The 19,070-nt window shown below is 42.9% G+C and overlaps 1 protein-coding gene across 6 annotated transcripts in view; it reads left to right on the top strand.

The window, feature by feature from the left end:
- Positions 1-19,070, top strand: part of NRXN3 (neurexin 3) — a 1,693,692-nt gene that overhangs the window by 1,476,728 nt on the left and 197,894 nt on the right. For all 6 annotated transcript variants that reach the window (XM_061156509.1, XM_061156511.1, XM_061156510.1 and 3 more), the window contains one exon: positions 13,830-14,001. In XM_061156509.1, the coding sequence (XP_061012492.1) occupies positions 13,830-14,001 (172 nt within the window). The remainder of the gene's footprint in view (positions 1-13,829; positions 14,002-19,070) is intronic.

Here is a 19,070-nt window from a genome sequence, read left to right as displayed (position 1 = left end):
ATGCCTACTGATTCCAACACTATTGCCTTTTTACAATATCATGGTGGAGTTTACACTCTTCTTAAGATTCTAGATGTTTCTATTTTTAAAATTTTTATTGGATGATGATTGCCTTATAATACTGTGCTGGTTTCTGCCAAACATCAGCATGAATCAGCCCTAGGTATGCCTATGTCCCCACCCTCTTGAACCTCCTTCTCCTCTTGCACCTCATCCCACCCTCTGGGTTATCCCACTGGGTTGAGTTCCCTGTGACACATAGCAAATCCCCAGTGGCTATCGGTTTCACATATGGTAATGTATGTTTCCATGGTGCTCCCTCAATTCGCCCCACCCTCCCCTTCCCCCAGTGTCCGCAAGCCCATTCTTTATGTCCGTGTCGCCATTGCTGCCCTGCAAATGTACCGTATGTACATCATCAGTACCGTATGACCCAATAATCCCACTTCCACGCATGTAACCTGAGAAAACCATAATTGCAAGAGATGCTTGTACACCAGTGTTGGTTGCAGCACTTTTTACCATAGCTAGAACATGGAAGCAACCTAGATGTCTGTCAACAGATGAATGGATACAGAAATTGTGGTACATACACACAATGAAATATTACTCAGCTACAACAAAGCATGCATTTGAGTCAGTGCTAATGAGGGGGATGAACCTACAGCCTATTGTACAGAGTGAAGTAAGTCAGAAAGAGAAAAACAGGTATTGTATATTAACACATGTGTACGGAATATAGGAAAATGGTACTGAGTTTACACTCTTAAGGGCTGAATCATGCTAAATCTATTCTTTAGCTTCTGATTGGTCTGACAAAGTGCCCTGTCTAGAGTGTATAATCCATAGATACTTGATTGCAAGTTCTTTGTGACTTGAGTCAGACTTATGTGACATTGACTTGGAGAAATAAAGGTATCGTTTTAGAAATGGTACTATGTGTAAAGATCCTCAATTTGGTAAGTCTAGTGCAAATTGACTAGTGGCTGGAGATTATAGTACAGCTCACTGAGAGGTGGCCCTAGATAACTGTGATGAGCGAACAGGTCCCCAAGGGCAGAGCTTGGCTGTTACACTCACCAGCGGTCACTGCATTGAGGAGCAGAGGAGAAGGCAGGAAAATGGAAAGAGTCTCCTGAAAGTCTGGACTCTTGGATGTTTCAAGGGTTAACATGTTGTTTCATGAGAATCAAATAGTGTGAGGAACTGGTAATGGGATGGAGTCATGTCCATTCCTAGGACTTTTATTTGAATCTAATTCAAATTCAAAAAAAAAAAAAAAATCAGAGTGGATTGAGGACCGTGGTGATGGATTACTGAACCTCTCACCTCCAGGTCTATGGAGCAAGTTCTCCTGGGGCTGCATAGGCCTGTGGGCAATTATCCTGAATACTGCTTTAGGAGGCTGTGTGAAATAAGTTAATGCCCATGGTCCCTTGAGTCGTTGTCATGGGTCACATTCTCAAAAGCACTCAAAGCAAAATCATAGCCAAAGTTGCAAAGCAATAAATGGACCATGGATGGAGATGTTACACTCAAGTGTTACTTGCTGAGAAATGCAAAGATGCTGTAACCACTGTTCAGGTGCTCAGCTGAACATGTGTCGGTCTATATGGGGAAAGACAGAAACAATCAAAATGTATCTTCTGCCCTCATGATGCTCATGATGTAACCAGAAGAAAGAACTGTTCCATTAAGAAAAAATTGAAATGAATCAAGGCAAACAATCAGGTCTATTGTTGAATGGATACTGGAGGGATTACGGGGTGACTAGTAAAAGATGGCTCTGGGACAGCATGTATGCAGGATATTATTTAGCCCTGTAAGTCTTTGTCCACTGGCTAGGAAAACTGGACTCTCTGGCAGAGGGAAGTCTCTTCTCCACGTCAGAAAGGATACCTCATTCAGTGTTGGTATGAGCCAGCCTAGGAGATCTGTTCTGCCTCTGAGTTACTGGATAAGTAATCCCGAATGATGAAGCCGTTCATTCCCTGGAGCTCATGTTGACCATAGATCAGCCTGATCATGTGACTCCATAGCTGTGCAGAGTTTTGTGTGTGACAGATTTGCATTCCTCAGAAGGCTTCTAGGAAGTAAAGTCGCAAGTATTGTACTGACTGTTCAGGGGATCCGGGGAAATGATAAAAGCCTGACCACAGCTGCTTTTTGATGCACACAGGCCTGGGTTCTCCTGAATCAGCATCCCTTTACCTAAAATACGAAGGAGAGGGTCCGAGAAACTAGCTTTGGGGTACGTTAAGTTTTGAGGTCTTGCTTCAACACACACACGTGCACACACTTATGTGGGCATGCAGAGACCCACGACCTCTATTTCCCTAGCAATGTGTTCCTTAGACTTTTGGATGCAAACAGTTACCATCTTTATATCAGTGGATAAAATTGTAGCACACTCATAAAGGAGAGAGAAAATAAGGAATGTTTGTGCCCTTTAAATGCCATACTAGAAATACTTCTTCATATTGTGCATGGATTTATGATAAACTCCGTGGATAATTTGTGTATTTGAAGCTGTGGTTAGCTCCCGGGTGGCCCACAGTGCATGCCAGATCATAGACGAACAACAGCTTCCAAGGATCTCAGGGGTATTTCTCCCACTCGGCTGAGACGTATTCACTTTACAGCTTGGTAGCAAACTAAACTCAAGTAAATTAAGATAAGGAGATGTGCTCTCTAATTATTCTATCAAAGGATCATGCAGCTTTGAAATAATTCTCAATGCTGCTATGTTGGACGCTTTTCCAAAGGCATGAGTCATCTTCCTGTGACATATTTTCAAGTCTCACATTTGGGTGACTTTCACTCATCTCACCCGGGGCCCGGGGAAAGTGTTCTTTTTTTTCATACTTTTGCTGGAACACCCGGATTACTTTTTCCTACAGTGACTTTGAAACCGGCTTGGAGGCCAGAAAGCCTGCCTTCTTATTTGCTCCAGCTTGTTTAAATTTCCCTTTTTTTTTTTTTTTTTTGCTTCCCTCTCTTGCTTTTATTATGGCCAATGGGGGTAGGTCAGAATCAACCTTTTGAATTAGAAATACTGATAAGATCCCAAAGAGACTGTTACAGTGGTGATTGTTGACAAAGAGGAGGATCATAAACCATCACTTGGATGAAATACCAAGCTATAACACTATCTCCAGGACACACACACCACTGTCCCTGAGTGCAGACAGGCCCTGCTGATATATTAGAGTCTGCTGGCCATTTTGTTTACGATAACTAGCAAAGGAAAAATGAGTCTCTATTGCAGTATGTTCGTCCTAAAATGATGACACCATCGATTCTCCTTGCAGGTAAACCAAGAGAGCTCTGTGAATCACCATTTATCACTCCAGGGACTCAGGTGTCTTGCAGATGCATGGGAGCCCTGGAGACGGAGATATTCATTGGGCTGCAATGATATTCTCTTCTTTCATTCCATCTAATGGATTAAACTCCAGTCCTGGCATCAGAGTGATATGTGTTGGCTTTTAGAGTCCCGAGCCTTTAGCATGTACATGATTCACTCCACAGAACCAGACACATATTCAGAAGGAAAATGTCATATCATTATAATTTTAATATCTTTTACAACTCTGCTCCATCTCCTCCATTACCAGCCTCTTCTAGGCACCATCAGCTTTTGCCAGCAGCCTCAAATTTATTTCTCTGTATCCGCAGCTGCCTACCTTCAAACAGCTATGTTGAATTGATTGTAGTATCTAAACTACCCTTAATGGGTCTGAGATAGATTAGTTTATGCCTCAATTGGATGGATTTTTATATATTTCATATTATTAGAAATGTGCTCTATTTGTCAGTAATAGCTGAGCGAGCCAGTGGAGGCTCCCCATTTGACCCTCCCACTCATGTTTGAGTTATTCTCACCACGTTAACCTAAACTATTGGTCAAACACTAAAGTTAAAAAAATCCTAACTAGTGGTCCATTGTGCAAGATTTCACAATGGGGGTCAGCAAACTTCTCTGTTGCAGCTGCTCAGCTCTGCTGCTATGGTGCTGCAGCAGCCAGAGACCACGTAGAAACGAATGAGCACAGCTGTGTCCCAATAAAACTTTATTTACATGAACAGGCAACAGCCAGATTTGGCCCATAGCTGCTGGTCTTTACTTCAGACCATTCTGCCTCCTGAATCTTTTACATACCTGCTCTCCAAAGGCATCATAAAAGATGCAATCATCTACATTGTATTTTCTGATAATCCCAAAGTAATAAATCTCTCAGTTCTGAAATGTGTATACTATTTTTTTTCCTTCCTCTTCAGCTAGAAAATGGTATAGGGTTTAGTCTGGGAATTAATCTATGGAAATGACTGAGAATGCTTTATTTGTGAAACCAAGTTTCTTGGTTGAGGTTTATTATTCACCTAGGTCCACTCTCCTCAAAGCCATAATGTTAACTGTCTATCACTTGAAAGACAGGTAGATAGAGCACTTTGAAGAATCCATGAAGGTCTCCTTACCATCACAAAATAGTTCTTGAAAGGTTGTGAGCTGTTTACCCGTCTTGCTTTTCTATGGGAGCTATTGCTCCTCCTTGAGCTAGAATACCTAGTTCTAGGACACAGAGTTTTTCCTTTAAAGCCCGCTTAGAACTGATTATACCTCTTCATGGAAACTGACTAGAATGACCTAGCCTGTAGTGAAGGGTCAAGGGACTAAAATGGATTTGGGATGATCAGTTAATGCCATTGTACCCAGGGAGAGGGACTAGAGGCTTTCCTGGGGGTAGTAGCAATGAGTGTCTGCAAGAGCAGACAGAGAAAGTAACACAGGACCTGTGTTCTAGACCCGCCACTGTCCAGCTGTGTGAGCTTGCATTGCCAAGTTTCCATCTATAAAAAGGGCACTTGAATAGAGCATGGAGTAGGGGTAAGTCAGATTATCCACTCATGCCCATGGCTTATCCTGCGCTCTGAGGGCTAGACAGTTTTATATGAAATATGTAAAAATTCACATGTGCGTACACAGGCATGCATTTATAGACATATGTGTGTTGTGTGTATTTGTGTTATGTGCATGCATACATACCTCATAGAAGGGGTATTGTGAGAAATCAGTTAGATCATACATATGTAAATGTTTGTAAATGTTTGTGTAAATGTTTGTCAGTTTCTGTCATGCAATGCATGCTTTATGGATGTTTGTTGTGTGGCTGAAGACTTTCCAACAGTGACACTATTCATAGCATAGGGCAGATATTTCTTGGTTGTGCATTGCTGGAAATTGAACAACATTTCTGGCCTGAACCCCCGAGATTCCATTATACCCCACCTCCAGTTGTGACAAGCAGAAGTATCTCCAGGCTTTGCCAAATGTCCCTGGGCACAAAACTCACCCACTCTACCCCAATTGAAACCACTGCCCTAGTGGAACCAAGACATTCATATAAGAATTGGTCCCCAGACTTGAGCTAGTGTCTGAATCACCTGGAGAGCATGTGAAGATGCAGACTGCTAGGCCCCACTCTGAAGTTTCCAATTCACAGTCTGGTTTTGGATCCAAGAATTGGCATTTCTAATGAGTTCCTAAGCAATGCTGATGCTACGGGTCCCAGGACCACACTTTGTACATGTGTAGGGAAGATGTCAGATATTCTGGAAGCATTCTTGGTGATTTAAATGCTACTTCTTCATTTTGAGGATTTTGCTGTTACTGTGAGCACAGGGCTTAAGATCTCTTTATTAAGGCCATTGGGTGGTTCCTCACAGCTGTGGCAGAGATTTGGAGACGGAACAAGGCATTTATAGGAGATGTTCAGTCTGTACTGGGTTTCGGTCAGCACTGCCCTGCCAGCTGTCCCCTGAATCCTGCCAGGAGACTGCTCCAGGCCCTGGCGCAACACGGAGGCTCCTACGGAAATGAACTTCAATTTTTGCTTTATAGTCAGACTTAACTACCAAACCAGGCCGTGTGACATGGGGGTCTGTAAATCCACAGTGCATGTTCAGAGTGGGTTTGAAGGACATGATGACTCAGGATGCTGGTGTGTGACCGGTGACTGTTCTCGCCCTGGATCTGACTTGCATCTTATTTACTTGCACCGACTGTCTTGTCCTTCCTTGATTTCCCCTCTTCAGGTCAGAGTTCCTTTTGTCCTGAGCCGTCATCCATGCTTGCTCTCTCTCTTTTTTTTTTTTTCTTATTTGCTGGGAGTTAGAGAAGGAGCTGTCTTGAGCTATTTATCAGTCTTATCTCTCTTGGCCCTCTGTTAGTATTTCAGTCTGTGGATCTAATCCGCTTTAATTGATTGACCTCATGCAACCAGACATCAGCAAAACAACAGGAGCAGCACAGTTGTAGCCGGGGGAGAAGGTGGATGCAATTTTGCTGGGTGGGTACAAAGGTCATAGAGACTCGTGCAGATTTAGGAAAATAGAATTTATTTCCAAGCCATTTAACGGGAATTTTCTGGGGACAATCTGTACAGATGCTGGAGTTGATGATCTCGAATGGAAGACAGTCATTTCAGATACACAGAGAACTATCCTACAGGGCATGTCCAAAAGCCTCTGACTCACCCATCATCTGTCATACTGTTTCTCACCCAGTAATCCTCACTCTCTTTACTATTATTGCCATCTACACCCCCGCCGTTAACATCATGCTTGTAGCATGCTTTGTGCAGCACATCATAATCTGCCAGGATTTCATTCATTTCCCTTAAGCACCATCTAACACAGGCATTAGTATTACTGTTGTCTGTGTGATGCTGTCCTCATTTCTCATAGAGACAGCTGAGACCCCTTGCAGATCAGCTGGACCACAAGATGCAGAACCTTGATAGGGCATGGGTCTTCTGTTTCTAAATCATAAAGACTTCTGGGACCCAGAACACGCCGTCTCTTCTTCCCTCCCTGCCCTTCCTGCCACACAGCCACGCATAAACTCCTCAAAGGAAGAAGACTGGGTCATTGTCATAGGATGATAATTGGAGTTCAAACCATCTCCAGCAGTACAGCTTGGAACCTTGTCTTTTGAGTGATTCCTGATAGGTTTATTCTCCATCTTGGACTTCTTGAGAGAGACCTGATCTTGAATCCCTTCATAGCACAAGGCTTTGTACACCAGAAGTGCACACTCGTGGCTTATTATCTCACAGTTATCCTGGGTCTAGAACAAGGAGACTATAACATTGAAAGGATGGACTTACAGTCTTCACTGAAAGATTATTAACAGTGACAATAAGAACCCATGAGTGATCTACTAAATACAGGGTGTTTTATCCTAGTGAACTTATATAAAAACCTCCCTCAGTCAAAACTATCTGATGAATCAAGTACATTGTACCTTATCCTTTTGTGTTCCCCTGGTGGCTCAGATACTAAAGAATCTGCCTGCCATGTGGGAGACCTGGGTTCAATCCCTGGGTTGGGAAGATCCCCTGGAAAAGGGAGTGGCTACTCACTCCAGTATTCTTGCCTGGAAAACTCCATGGACACGGAGGAGCCTGGTGGGCTACTGTCCATGGGGTCACAAAGAGTTGGATATGATGGAATGACTAACACTTCTTATATTTTTAGATTGTGTATAAAAAGCATAATGAGACTATATGTTTTGCCTAAGATGTATTGCAAGAAAAAAATTCTCAATATAGATAACCAATTCTCTGCTTTATCCTATACTGTTCAAATCCTAGTTAACTTCCCATGGTGTAAAAGCTTATTAGCACAATTTATTTTTCCTGTTGTGACCACACATTCCAATTCATTATTCATTCATTCATCCATTAATTCAGCAAGCATTTACTGAGCACCTGTTAGAATCCCTACATTTGAAATGCACACAAGTATTTTAGGCCAACAGATCAGGCAGGTTATACAGATGTAAAGTGTATAATATGTAATGTGTATACCATTGTATATATATAACTCAGTTGCAACATGTAATACATATAATGGAAACATAACAAGGTGAAAAATCCATGGGTTTTAAAGTCAGAAGGACCTGTATTCTAGTATTAAATATGTTTCTTAGCAGTTGTGTGAACTCTCAAGTCTCTGAATCTTCATCTTTTTAACCTATAAAATTTGGAGGGTAATTGTGAGAATTTGAAAATTGTTCTATTAAAATTATTTGCCCAGCACATAGCTCAGCATCCAGATAGCCTGGGTTATGTTGCAGTAACAGACAGCTTCAGAGTTTTGCTGGCAGACAGCAACAAAGCCTTGTTTCTCGCATGTTCCATGTCTGTTGCTTTGTGGCTTGTTCTCATCCTCACTCAATGACCCAGACTGACAAAGAAGCTACTACCAGGAATTTGCTGGGTGCAATGAAAGTGTTAGTCACTCAGTCGTGTCCCACTCTTTGCAACCCCATGGACTGTAGTCTGGTCCACCATGTTTCTCTGTCCACAGAATTTTCCAGGCAAGAATACTGGAAGAGGTAGCCATCCCCTTCTCCAGGATATCTTCCCAACCCAGGGATCAAACCCAGGTCTCCTGCATCACAGGTAGAGTCTTTACCATCTGAGTCACCTGGGAAGGCCTGCTTCAGAGCAAATGGGAGAACTCTAGCAGGTCTCACATCAGCAATTAAATGGATGGCTCAGGGTTTTATTGGCCAACACCTGATTTTATTGGCCAACATTGGTCCATTGGCCCTACTATCACAAGGGGACCCAGAATTTCTCTTCCTATGAGCCCATAATGGAGGAGAACTACCACTGTAGTAAACAGTGCCAAGGACCACTTTATTAACTATACCCCTAATTCTGAAATGAGTACGGTGGACCTCCAGTGTCTGACCCCACAAGGGCTCACATACGTGTTGTTATCATGTGTGATCACCTAACACTGAACTCACAGATTCCATGTGAAGCCAGAAGTTGAGGTATTGAGAACCACTTTCTTTGTATATCACCACGGCATATGTTTGAGGGCCCCATTTCTGTTTCTTTCAACTTTTTCCAAAATAGCAGCCGGTGCATTCTGCCTTCTCCAGGGGCACTGTGGAATGAATGAAGAGATCTCCTTCAAGGACACCTTTATTCTTTAGGATTTTTCTTGCCCATGTGCATTTCTGCTCCTGAAATCTGACTCCAGTATTGTAACATCTCTAGGGTCTTCTCCATAGCAGTAACTGATTTGGTTGATGAGGGATCAGAAAGCTGGAGCTGGACTAATTTGAGGAACCAGGTGGGCTCATAAAGAGTCATTACTGATGAAGAATGACTTACTGACGGTTTAAAGACAGCTGTTTTCTCTACTGTTCAGTTTCTTCCTGAATGCACTTGAGGATTCTTTGGTAATGTCTTCTGATTTACCACTTGTCTTTGTATTTAATATCAAGGAGGAACATAGATTGAAATGATTGCCTTGGTAGCAACTTTAGTGGTGAAGGGTGTGGAGTTATTAAAATTTATAGTCATGCTGTTTTTTTGCAGCTACACTTTGCTTGTCTTGGAGAGGCTTATAAAAGGGACCAAGGAATGTGGAGAGGGAGACAGTACCAAATTGTGGTATAAAATCAACTGTGCAAATCTTATTCCTTTAGTGTTCTATTTGCTAAAATTTACATTTATTTCTGGGCTTCGCTGATAGCTCAGATGGTAAAGAATCCACCTGCAATGTGGGAGACCTGGGTCCAATCTCTGGGTTGGGAAGACCCCCTGGAGGAGGGCGTGGCAACCCACTCCAGTATTCTTGCCTGGAGAATCCCCATGGACAGAGGTGGGCTAGAGTCCATGGGGTCGCAAAGTCAGACATGACTAAGCGACTAAGCACAGCACAGCACATTTATTTCTACAATATTCCTTAATAACAATGTTGCCAGACCAACAGGTCCTTGGCTTGTGCCTCTACATTCAGCTACACTCATGAGGGGAAAGAAAGAGAAAAGGCAACTGACTGAAGTCCCAGTGTATGCTCAGCCATATACCATGTGCTTCACATGCATGTATTCTTCTAAAATCCTCACTGCATGTCACCTTTCTTCCTCCATTTGTCCATTTACAGAAGAAACACAGAAGTTAAACAACCTGCCCAAGGTCATACCTTTTAAAAGTCAGCGGCTTTTTTTTCTCCCTGCAGCTGCTGCTAAGTCACTTCAGTCGTGTCCGACTCTGTGCGACCCCATAGACGGCAGCCCACCAGGCTTCCCCGTCCCTGGGATTCTCCAGGCAAGAACACTGGAGTGGGTTGCCGTTTCCTTCTCCAGTGCATGAAAGTGAAAAGTGAAAAGTGAAAGTGAAGTCACTCAGTCGTGTCGGACTCTTTGCAACCCCATGGATTGTAGCCCACCAGGCTCCTCCGTCCATGGGATTTTCCAGGCAAGAGTACTGGAGTTGGTTGCCATTTCCTTCTCCAATTGTTTGAACCAAGAGATGCTAAAACCCGTGTTTATCATATTGAACCAATTAGCGTCTCTAGTAATCACAGACTTTTAAATGGTCAAATGATTGGATGGTTCATTCTCCTATTCTCATGTATCTCTTATATGTGTGTAATATTTTATTATTTATGAAGTATTATCACATTAATCTTGTCCTTTCAGTCATGAAATCATGACTATCATGACATTCATGATTATCAGATTATTAATCATGTTATAACAGTCCTCCAAAGTGTATAAAGCTGGTCTTCTGTCCCCATAATATCTTATTAAGACGTGGGTTCAGAAAAGTTAAATAACTTGCCCAAGGTTAGTCAGGGTTGACTCCAAAGCCAGTGTTTTTTATCCTTCACATCTTCTCTTTTCTGGACACCTGTGCCAGCAGAGTTTATTTTCATGGCAGCTGAGCGTGATGGATTCAAGCCTGGGCAACTGTATGGTTATTTGCCACCAAGCTTGTAATGAACTGAGACAAAGCAGTTAGCCACGGATTGTAATGCCACTGTGGTCCCAAGACAAATGGCGAGGAGGTTGCAGTAATGAAATCTTATTACTGTGAGGGAAAAGACCACATCTGAGGTCCAGCACAGCCACACTTAGCACTGCGGGAAACACAGTGAAACATGTGGGCGAAGGTCTCCCCTGACAGGGGCATCGCACGAGCAGGGTTAAGAAGACCTCTCCGAAACAGCGATTGCAGTGGCAAATGTGTGGTGCCCAAGATAAGGACCAAATATTCATTCTGGCAGAGATTAAATCTTTTCTTTGCCTGAATCTATTATGGATCTTGCAGAAAAGCTGCCCAAGTGAACATATCTCACTGATCAGACCACTCAATGAGCCAGAACTGTACTTCGCCACTGCTGTTGCCGAAAAGCTGCAGAAGGCTGCTTTCAAGGTCTCCTCTCTCCCCCTAAAACTGTTCTCCATCCCTGATTAATTAGTGACTCTGAGGTGAACTGAATCACCAACCGTCTGTTCCACACATCCAGGATTTATACAGTGGTTTTTTATAGAAGAACAGTGGTGCAATCAGCAGCCCACATGGGGTAGGCAGCAGAGTGATGGTATCTGCAGTCATGGTTTCTTAACTCCCCTAGTCCTTCCGTTCTGCTAAAAAGGTTATGACTCAGATTGCTATGGAGGAGGAAACGGCAACCCACTCCAGATCTTGCCTTGGAGAATCCCATGGACAGAGGAGCCTGGCAGGCTACAGACATGACTGAAGTGACTTAGCAAGACACAGGTTGTTATAGCCTTACTTGTTTAGGTTTGGGGATGATTCAATACCAACACACACACACACATACACACACACACCCTTAGAAGTTCATGCACACTCTTTAAGTAAGAAAAAGCAGAAGTCATACTGTCATGTCTACACTCCCAGAGAATTAAGGAGAAAGAATAAAATGGATCATAATACTATGAATTATAGGCATGAAAGATGCAAAGGAAGCCATCATCAGGTTCATTTACCCATTCATCATGTTTTAATCATAGGTACTTTGGTCAGTGCCGGAGACGCAGAGACAGGAAAGCAAAACAAAGCTGAGAACACACTTTCACAACACACAGGGACTTCAGAAATCTTGTTTCTTAAAAACTTAAGAAAATGAGTATGTTTAGTCTTCATTTGGGGAGGCACCTGAATTACTTCTCCCAGAGAACAGAACATGGAAATTGCAGACATCATTTTACGTTGCGTGCTGCACTATCAGGGCACAAAGGAAGCAGTGATATGTCTAAGTATCCCTGCATGCTGAAAGCAGTCTAGATTCCAGCTTTTGAAGATTAAGACTCCTAGGCCTTATTCATTCTTTTGTTGGGCACAAGATGTGTTCACATACTAAAGGAAAATCTGAGGAAAGCCCATCTTCTGGGAAAATAAGTGATGTGTGGCAAACTGCACGGAAGCCAGTACCTAAAATCTCACCAGAACTCTTACTGACTCTAAGTTGTGTGTGTGTGTGTGTACGCACGTGTGCACGCACGGTTAGTCACTCAGTCATGTCTGACTCTTTGCAACCTCATGAACTGTAGCCCTCCAGACTCCTCTGACCATGAAACTCTCCAGACAAGAATACTGGAGTAGGTTGTGCTTCCTTTCTCCAGGGGATCTTCCTGACCCCGAGATCAAACCCGGATCTCCTGCATTGCAGGCAGATTCTTCACTGTCTGAGCCACAGAGGAAGCCCCAACTTTGTGTATAGTGAGTGCTTAATAAATAGTGTATTTATGTATCGAATGGACCAAATTACTAAACTTGAGATTCAATGAAATCTCTAGGTCTTGGTTTATGTGGATTCTGGACTTCTTTTCCCATATTCTTCTGCATCCTTTATTTCCCCTCTTCCTCCTTCTTCTTGAATATAAAGAAATAGAGCATAGCAGAGAGTATGGGAGCAAATATTGTGACTCAGTCTTATAGAACATCAGAATTGCAGCTAAATTTTGTTATTTTTGAAAGTCCAACCGTTTAGCCAGTAAGACAGACAACTAGAGAAATGGAGAAAAATGTCTCCTGACACCCTGCATGCTGATACATTCATAGAGGTGGCAGGAGACTGATTATATCTGATAATGATACTATGTCATCTTCTGAAGAGTAATTCCAACTCTTAGTCATAACCAGTTTTTAGAGGAGAAGAGTAAGACTTTTAATAGCACTGTTATTTACATGTCGGTGTTTCTAGGCACTTCCCAGGGGTTGAATGATGTCACCACCAGCACCAGCATCACCCTTGTTATCATCTTCACTGCCCTAGTGTTACCCTTCTGGAATTCATTGTGTTAGGGCCACAGAGGTTCTCTTCTGCTGTGTAACGTAAAGTTATAGCAGTGAATATTACCTCCCTCTTTGGATTAATCTTAGGAATAGGGCTACAAGCGTAGGAAGAGTGCCAGCCTCTGACTCAGAAAACCCCAGCTCAGTTCCAGCTGCCTCCCCTGAGGACATATTTTCCAAATGCTTTCAACCTACAGAACATGTCACCAGGGGTAAATCTACAGTGCTGCCTCCCAAGGAATTGGCTCCTAACCATCATGTACCCCTCCTCTGGGTCTTGATTCTCCCCCAAAGTGCAAGCAGCCTTGTATTTCCCTTTTAATCCTAAATCTGATCATGAGGGAACCTACAATTCAGTGTCTGATTAGCCTTTTCTCAAAAACAGGCCTAATTCATCTCCCAGAACCTTGCAGTGTCCTTACTCACCTGTTCAGTAGTTCTGTGGTTCCAGCTTTGATATCTGTTGAGGGCAATCAGATGTGCAGCCTCCGAGAGCAATTTGGGTGGTTTTGTACCTTTGGCTTTTATGTCCGGAATGAAAGCCCATGGAGAGATGTAGGATGCTATTATTAACTTCAAGCTGACAGCTGTCTCTGGGGTACCTCCAGATTCATTGTTACTTTCAGGATCAACTTGAAAGGGAGAAAACCTTGCAGTGGGTGGTGACTTGCCTCTTGTGTCTCTTTATTATAGGAACAGGGGAAGATCGGAGTTGTCTTCAATATCGGCACAGTGGACATCTCCATCAAAGAGGAGAGGACTCCGGTAAACGATGGCAAATACCACGTGGTGCGCTTCACCAGGAACGGCGGCAATGCCACGCTGCAGGTGGACAACTGGCCTGTGAACGAGCATTACCCCACAGGTACGTGCTTGACTCTCGGTGACCAGACGCTCCTTTGTTCTCCCATTTTTGCCTTCAGCTGGTGACTTTCTCACGACTGTCACCAGATCATAAGAACACTGAATATTAAGCACACATCATTTTTTTTTGGATGAGAAGCTAAGTTATTGAACATTTCTTTAGGACTGGATTCAGGATAGGAGCTTCTGGAGACTTCCCAACTATGCACTGAATACTTCCTTTGTCTGATTAATAGTGCCTGACTGGCTCATACCATATACAATGACTATGGATTTTCTGGGGCACTTCAAATGATGAGTAATGGAGGTAAGGGAGTATCCACACTCATGGAATAATCAGTGTGATTGTTGATTAATGGTTGTGGCACCGTTCGGTCGGGTGTGGTTGAACATACAGATGGCCAGAGATGGCAGAAAGACTGTAAAAGGAAATTCACTAAACTTGAGGAGCATCAAGTCAGAATAACCAGGAGAGAAAAACTTCAGGGTGGAATTTCATTCATTTGGTTGACTTTGCCTTTTTTTTTTTTTTTTTCTCTCTCAGTTATACTAGCCTACCTTGATTTTCCGAGATTGGTCCTAATAGGTGTTTTAATAGCAGGCATGCTGGTGTGGGAGGGAGAGGGGTTCATCAATTGTTTAAATTTTATAGTCAAGGAGAGTTCACCAGCAAACTCCCAGGGCCAGATGGCTGAATCAAGGGCAGTGGGAAGGGAGGTTGCCTTCTTTAGAAAGACTGTTCAAATAATCCCTTAGCTTTCCCTCTTATCTTTCACTTCTCCCGAGAGCCTGAGTGCTGATCATGTAAGTGCCCAGAATGGCAGGAAAAATTCTTTGGCTAGAGACTGTTGTTCCATCACCGCATTATCACCTGGTGGATGCCAGAGAATAGCTCAGAATACTGAACTGGTCACTAATGTGGGCATGCATGTGATGCCTAACTCTCTATCTCCTATACTCCAAAAGGCCCATGATTTTCTCACTGTTCTCACTTTCCCTTTAGTGAGGTGGGCCCAGAGGTGAGGAAGCCAGCAGCACCTTTCCAGAAGTGTAAGAGCCATTGAGCTAATAATCATCACACATAACAGAAATATGTAAAGCACAGTTGCCTGTTTGTGGCCCAAGAAACATTACTTGAAGGCGGGGATTATTTTTTTCATGCCTGAGTCAGCTTTGCTTTTCTTTAAAAGCCAATCAGAAGTAACTGTGCTACTGGGTTTTTCCTCTGTTAGCCATAGTCTTCCTATGTCTGGGTTAAGAATTATGGAAGAATTCACAGACGAACATACAAGACCCCCAAAGTACTGAAGGGCAAAGCCCCACCCACTCACTTATGCACCATCTCTATATCCATCTCCCCATACAGTATCCAGCTCAGTCTTTGCTGGGAGTCTCTCGACATGCTCTTAGCACTTCTCAGATTATTATAGGCACAAAAACGACCTTCTGTGTTTATCATTGAGCCTCTGAGGAAAGCCAGAGGTGTTAGCCGCTACTGTGAATTCTCTGCATCATCCAAATTCACCAGGCACTAATAGACCTGATTTTTAAATGCTTCTTGCTTCGACTCCTGGGGCTGAGGCGCGGGAGCCATCAAAATGGCCTGAAATCCTAAAAACTGTTCATTTGTTCATAGGAAAAATCAATCCCTCTCCATGTGTGTTATCATTGGCCTTGCCACTGCTGCTGTAGGGATTGTTATGTTTCTATTAGGAATTTCAAAGATTCTAAATTGATGCTAACACTTGCCCTGAGCCAATACAGAATTCACGAGTTTGCTGCTAGCAGTGAGCAGCAGGAAACTTTAAGGCCATTTTTAAAGCCACGTATATGTAAGAAAACCCGTCACCCTAGCTGTGTGCCTATCTCTTGGTATCTTTAGTTCCAAATTATGGGTTGCTTCCTATGTTTTCAAAACGGAATAAACTTTTCTTTAATGGCATTGCTCCCCACTGAAAACTATTATGACTAGTAACTGTTGGTAACTGTTATTTAGTAATAATATGTGTTATTATTGCAGGACGTGATACAGTATAGCAGTTATAAGTATGGGCTTTGGAGTCAACTGTCTGGAGTTGGGATCCTGGTACCGTTAGCTGCAGTTCCAAGGCCTGCTAGATTCAGACCTTGAAATGCCCTAAGCACTAAAATATTTGGCACATGTCCCCACATATAGTTCAAAATATAAAAACTGTAAAATAAGTGTAAGAATTTCTAACAGTTCTGATTTTTTTTTCCTCTGAGGGGCTCTATAATACTTTCAAAAATATGTCAGATTCTTCCTCCCCACATTTTCCTGTGTTTCTCTTGCCGCTTTCTTAGTTCCCTAGATAAGGACTCATTCTTCCTATTTGGTGATCCAGTTCCAAACCTTAATCAAAATGTTGATCCTCCCAAGCCTCTGTTTCCTAGTCTATAAAATGAGATGACGATAATACTTACTCTCCAGGGCTAATGTGAATATACATGTAAAATATCCTACGTAATGCTGGGGCAGATAAGTCATCACTCAATGAATGTTAGCCATGAGGATTACCCAACTTTTGACTAGCATTTCTTACTATTACATATTCACTCATTCTACTCATTCACTCAGACTACTTCATTAAATAACCTGTAACTTAGACAGGGTAGGCATTTTTATTCTCTATTTCAAATTTAAAATGAAACCCAGGGAGATATTGTGTTTCTTCTAAGGTCATGAGGAAATACTAAATGAGGGACAGAACTGAGACCAGATTCTCTGATTCCAAGCTGAGCACAATTTCTTAATATTCCTCCTATAGCAAATTGGGGGATATTTTGAAAAATGAATAGAGAGAAATGAGCATCTTTCTTGTGCCATCTTATATTTGTTCCTTTTCTTAAAGTGTCATATTACAAAGATCAATACAGTAACCACACAAAGGTGGTTGGAGTAGAAAATCCTCTTTTAAAAAAAGACAAATTCTCTTAGCTGTGCTAAAAGACTCATTTGTAGTGAGACCAAGCTGTCCTCCTAACGACAATGGTAATGTGCTTCCCTGAAGCAGTTGGAAGAATACTGAGTATTTAAAGAAGCTGTCACTTTTCCCCGTTACCTAGATTGACAATGGCTTTGGGAAGTTAGCTTTCTAGTTGGACTAGGACTTCCTAGGAGTGTCTCACCTCTTCAGTTTTGGATACCTTATTTTCTCTCCCTCTTGTTTTCCTGTGGCTACTGAAAGGATCCATTTTACTAAATTTAAAGCTCTGTTACAGCAATCTGGCAATATTTTGTTTATTTTTCAAGCATAAGATCAAAATACCTCCTGTATCTAGATGTCAAAGAACAAAGCCACCTGGTCAAGATCTTGATATAGTTTCTGCAAAAGTGACATATCTATCCTTTCCACACGCCATCCTGTTTTATTTTTATTATTTATTGGAGTCTATTTATTTATTATTTATTTTATTTATTGGAGTATAATTGCTTTAGAATGTTGTGTTAGTATCTGCTCTACGGCAAAGTTAATCAGCTGTATGTTTACATATATCCCCTCCCTCTTGAGTCTCCCTCCCCCCCCCCCCCACCACACCCCTCTGGGTCAAAACAGAGCCCCAAGCCGAGCTTCCTGAGCTTTATATCAGGTTCCCACGAGCAGTTGATTTCACAGTGGTAGTGTGTATACGTCAATCCTAATCTCCCAGTTAGTCCCACTCTCCTCTTCCCCCATTCCACATGCACATGTCCATTCCCTACGTCTGTGTCTCTATTCCTGCCCTGGAAATAGATTCATCTGTACCATTTTTCTAGATTCCACATATGTGCGTTAATATACGATATTTTTTTTCTCTTTCTGACTTATGCCACTTTGTGTGACAGATTCTGGGTCCATCCACATCGCTACAAGTGACCCTGTTTCTTTTTACTGCTAGTGATAAGTCTAGAAACACCGCCCCCCCCACCAAGAGGAGTCCAGTTGCCCTACTTGTCTAAAGCTACAATTTAAACAGGAGAGAAATACAGAGGTGCTCCTACAGAATCTTCAGTTACATCATCCCATCCTGAGGCCATGCCCTCAGGAAACTGCGTTTTTGCTCAGCGGCCCCTGTACACCAGGATGAATGGGTCAACTCCAGAACCTTCTCACAGACATTTATAGGATTTTATGTGACTCCACTGAAACATCCCATGGTGAAGGATTTAGAAACCAGCTGGGCCCAAGGCAGGTAGCACTGGCTTTTTGTGAATCAGGGATGCTCCGAAATGAAAATAGTTCTGTAGCCATCAGAATCTTCTCTCTCTTAATTCTGCGAGATCCAACTCAAAAGCAGCTTCTTTCTTTGAACCTGAAAATAGAAAGGCTCAGGAACAGGAGAGGACAATAAAAGAAGAATCGGCGCAGAGTTAGCACCCAGGCACTGACGGATGTTCCTTACAAAGCCTCTAATTGCTTTCTTGACACAGTGCGGTGGGAGGGACAAGCGAGGGGAGGTGAAAGCTGAGTCGAGCGTGAGGAATTAATTTTAGCCCCAGCTCTAGCTCTCCTGGTGGCTCAGACAGTAAAGAGTCTGCCTGCAGTACAGGAGACCAGGGTTCGCTCCCTGGGACGGGAAGATCTCCTGGAGAAGGGAATGGCTGCCCATCCCAGTATTCTTGCCTAGAGAATCCCATGGAAGGAGGAGACTGGCGGACAAGAGCCCATGTGGTCACAAAGAGTCGGACACGGCTGAGCGACTTCACTTTCACTTTCTACAGGAGCCACAGGTAATTTTGGCAATGGGGAACAAGTTGATTGACTCTCTAATAGATACTACTCTCCTTTGTAAATTAAACGCTCAAATAGCATTTGGATTCCCTGGTGGCTCAGGCAGTAAAACATCTGCCTGCAATGCGGGAGACCCAGGTTCGATCCCTGGGTAGGGAAGTTCCCCTGGAGAAAGAATTGGCAACCCACGCCTGTAATCTTGCCCGGAAAAGCCCATGGGCAGAGGAGCCTGGCAGGCTACAGTCCATGGGATCACAAAGAGTTGGACATGACTGAGTGACTTCTCTAGATCCCCTGGGAGGCTCAGCAGACTGAGGTTATTAAAGATCCTTTCTCTCGC

The sequence above is a fragment of the Dama dama genome, chromosome 12 (genome assembly GCF_033118175.1).
Source record: "Dama dama isolate Ldn47 chromosome 12, ASM3311817v1, whole genome shotgun sequence".
In the NCBI taxonomy this organism is placed as follows: Eukaryota; Metazoa; Chordata; class Mammalia; order Artiodactyla; family Cervidae; genus Dama; species Dama dama.
The sequence above is the reverse complement of the archived record's forward strand: the minus strand, read 5'-3'. Positions and strand labels throughout refer to the sequence as shown.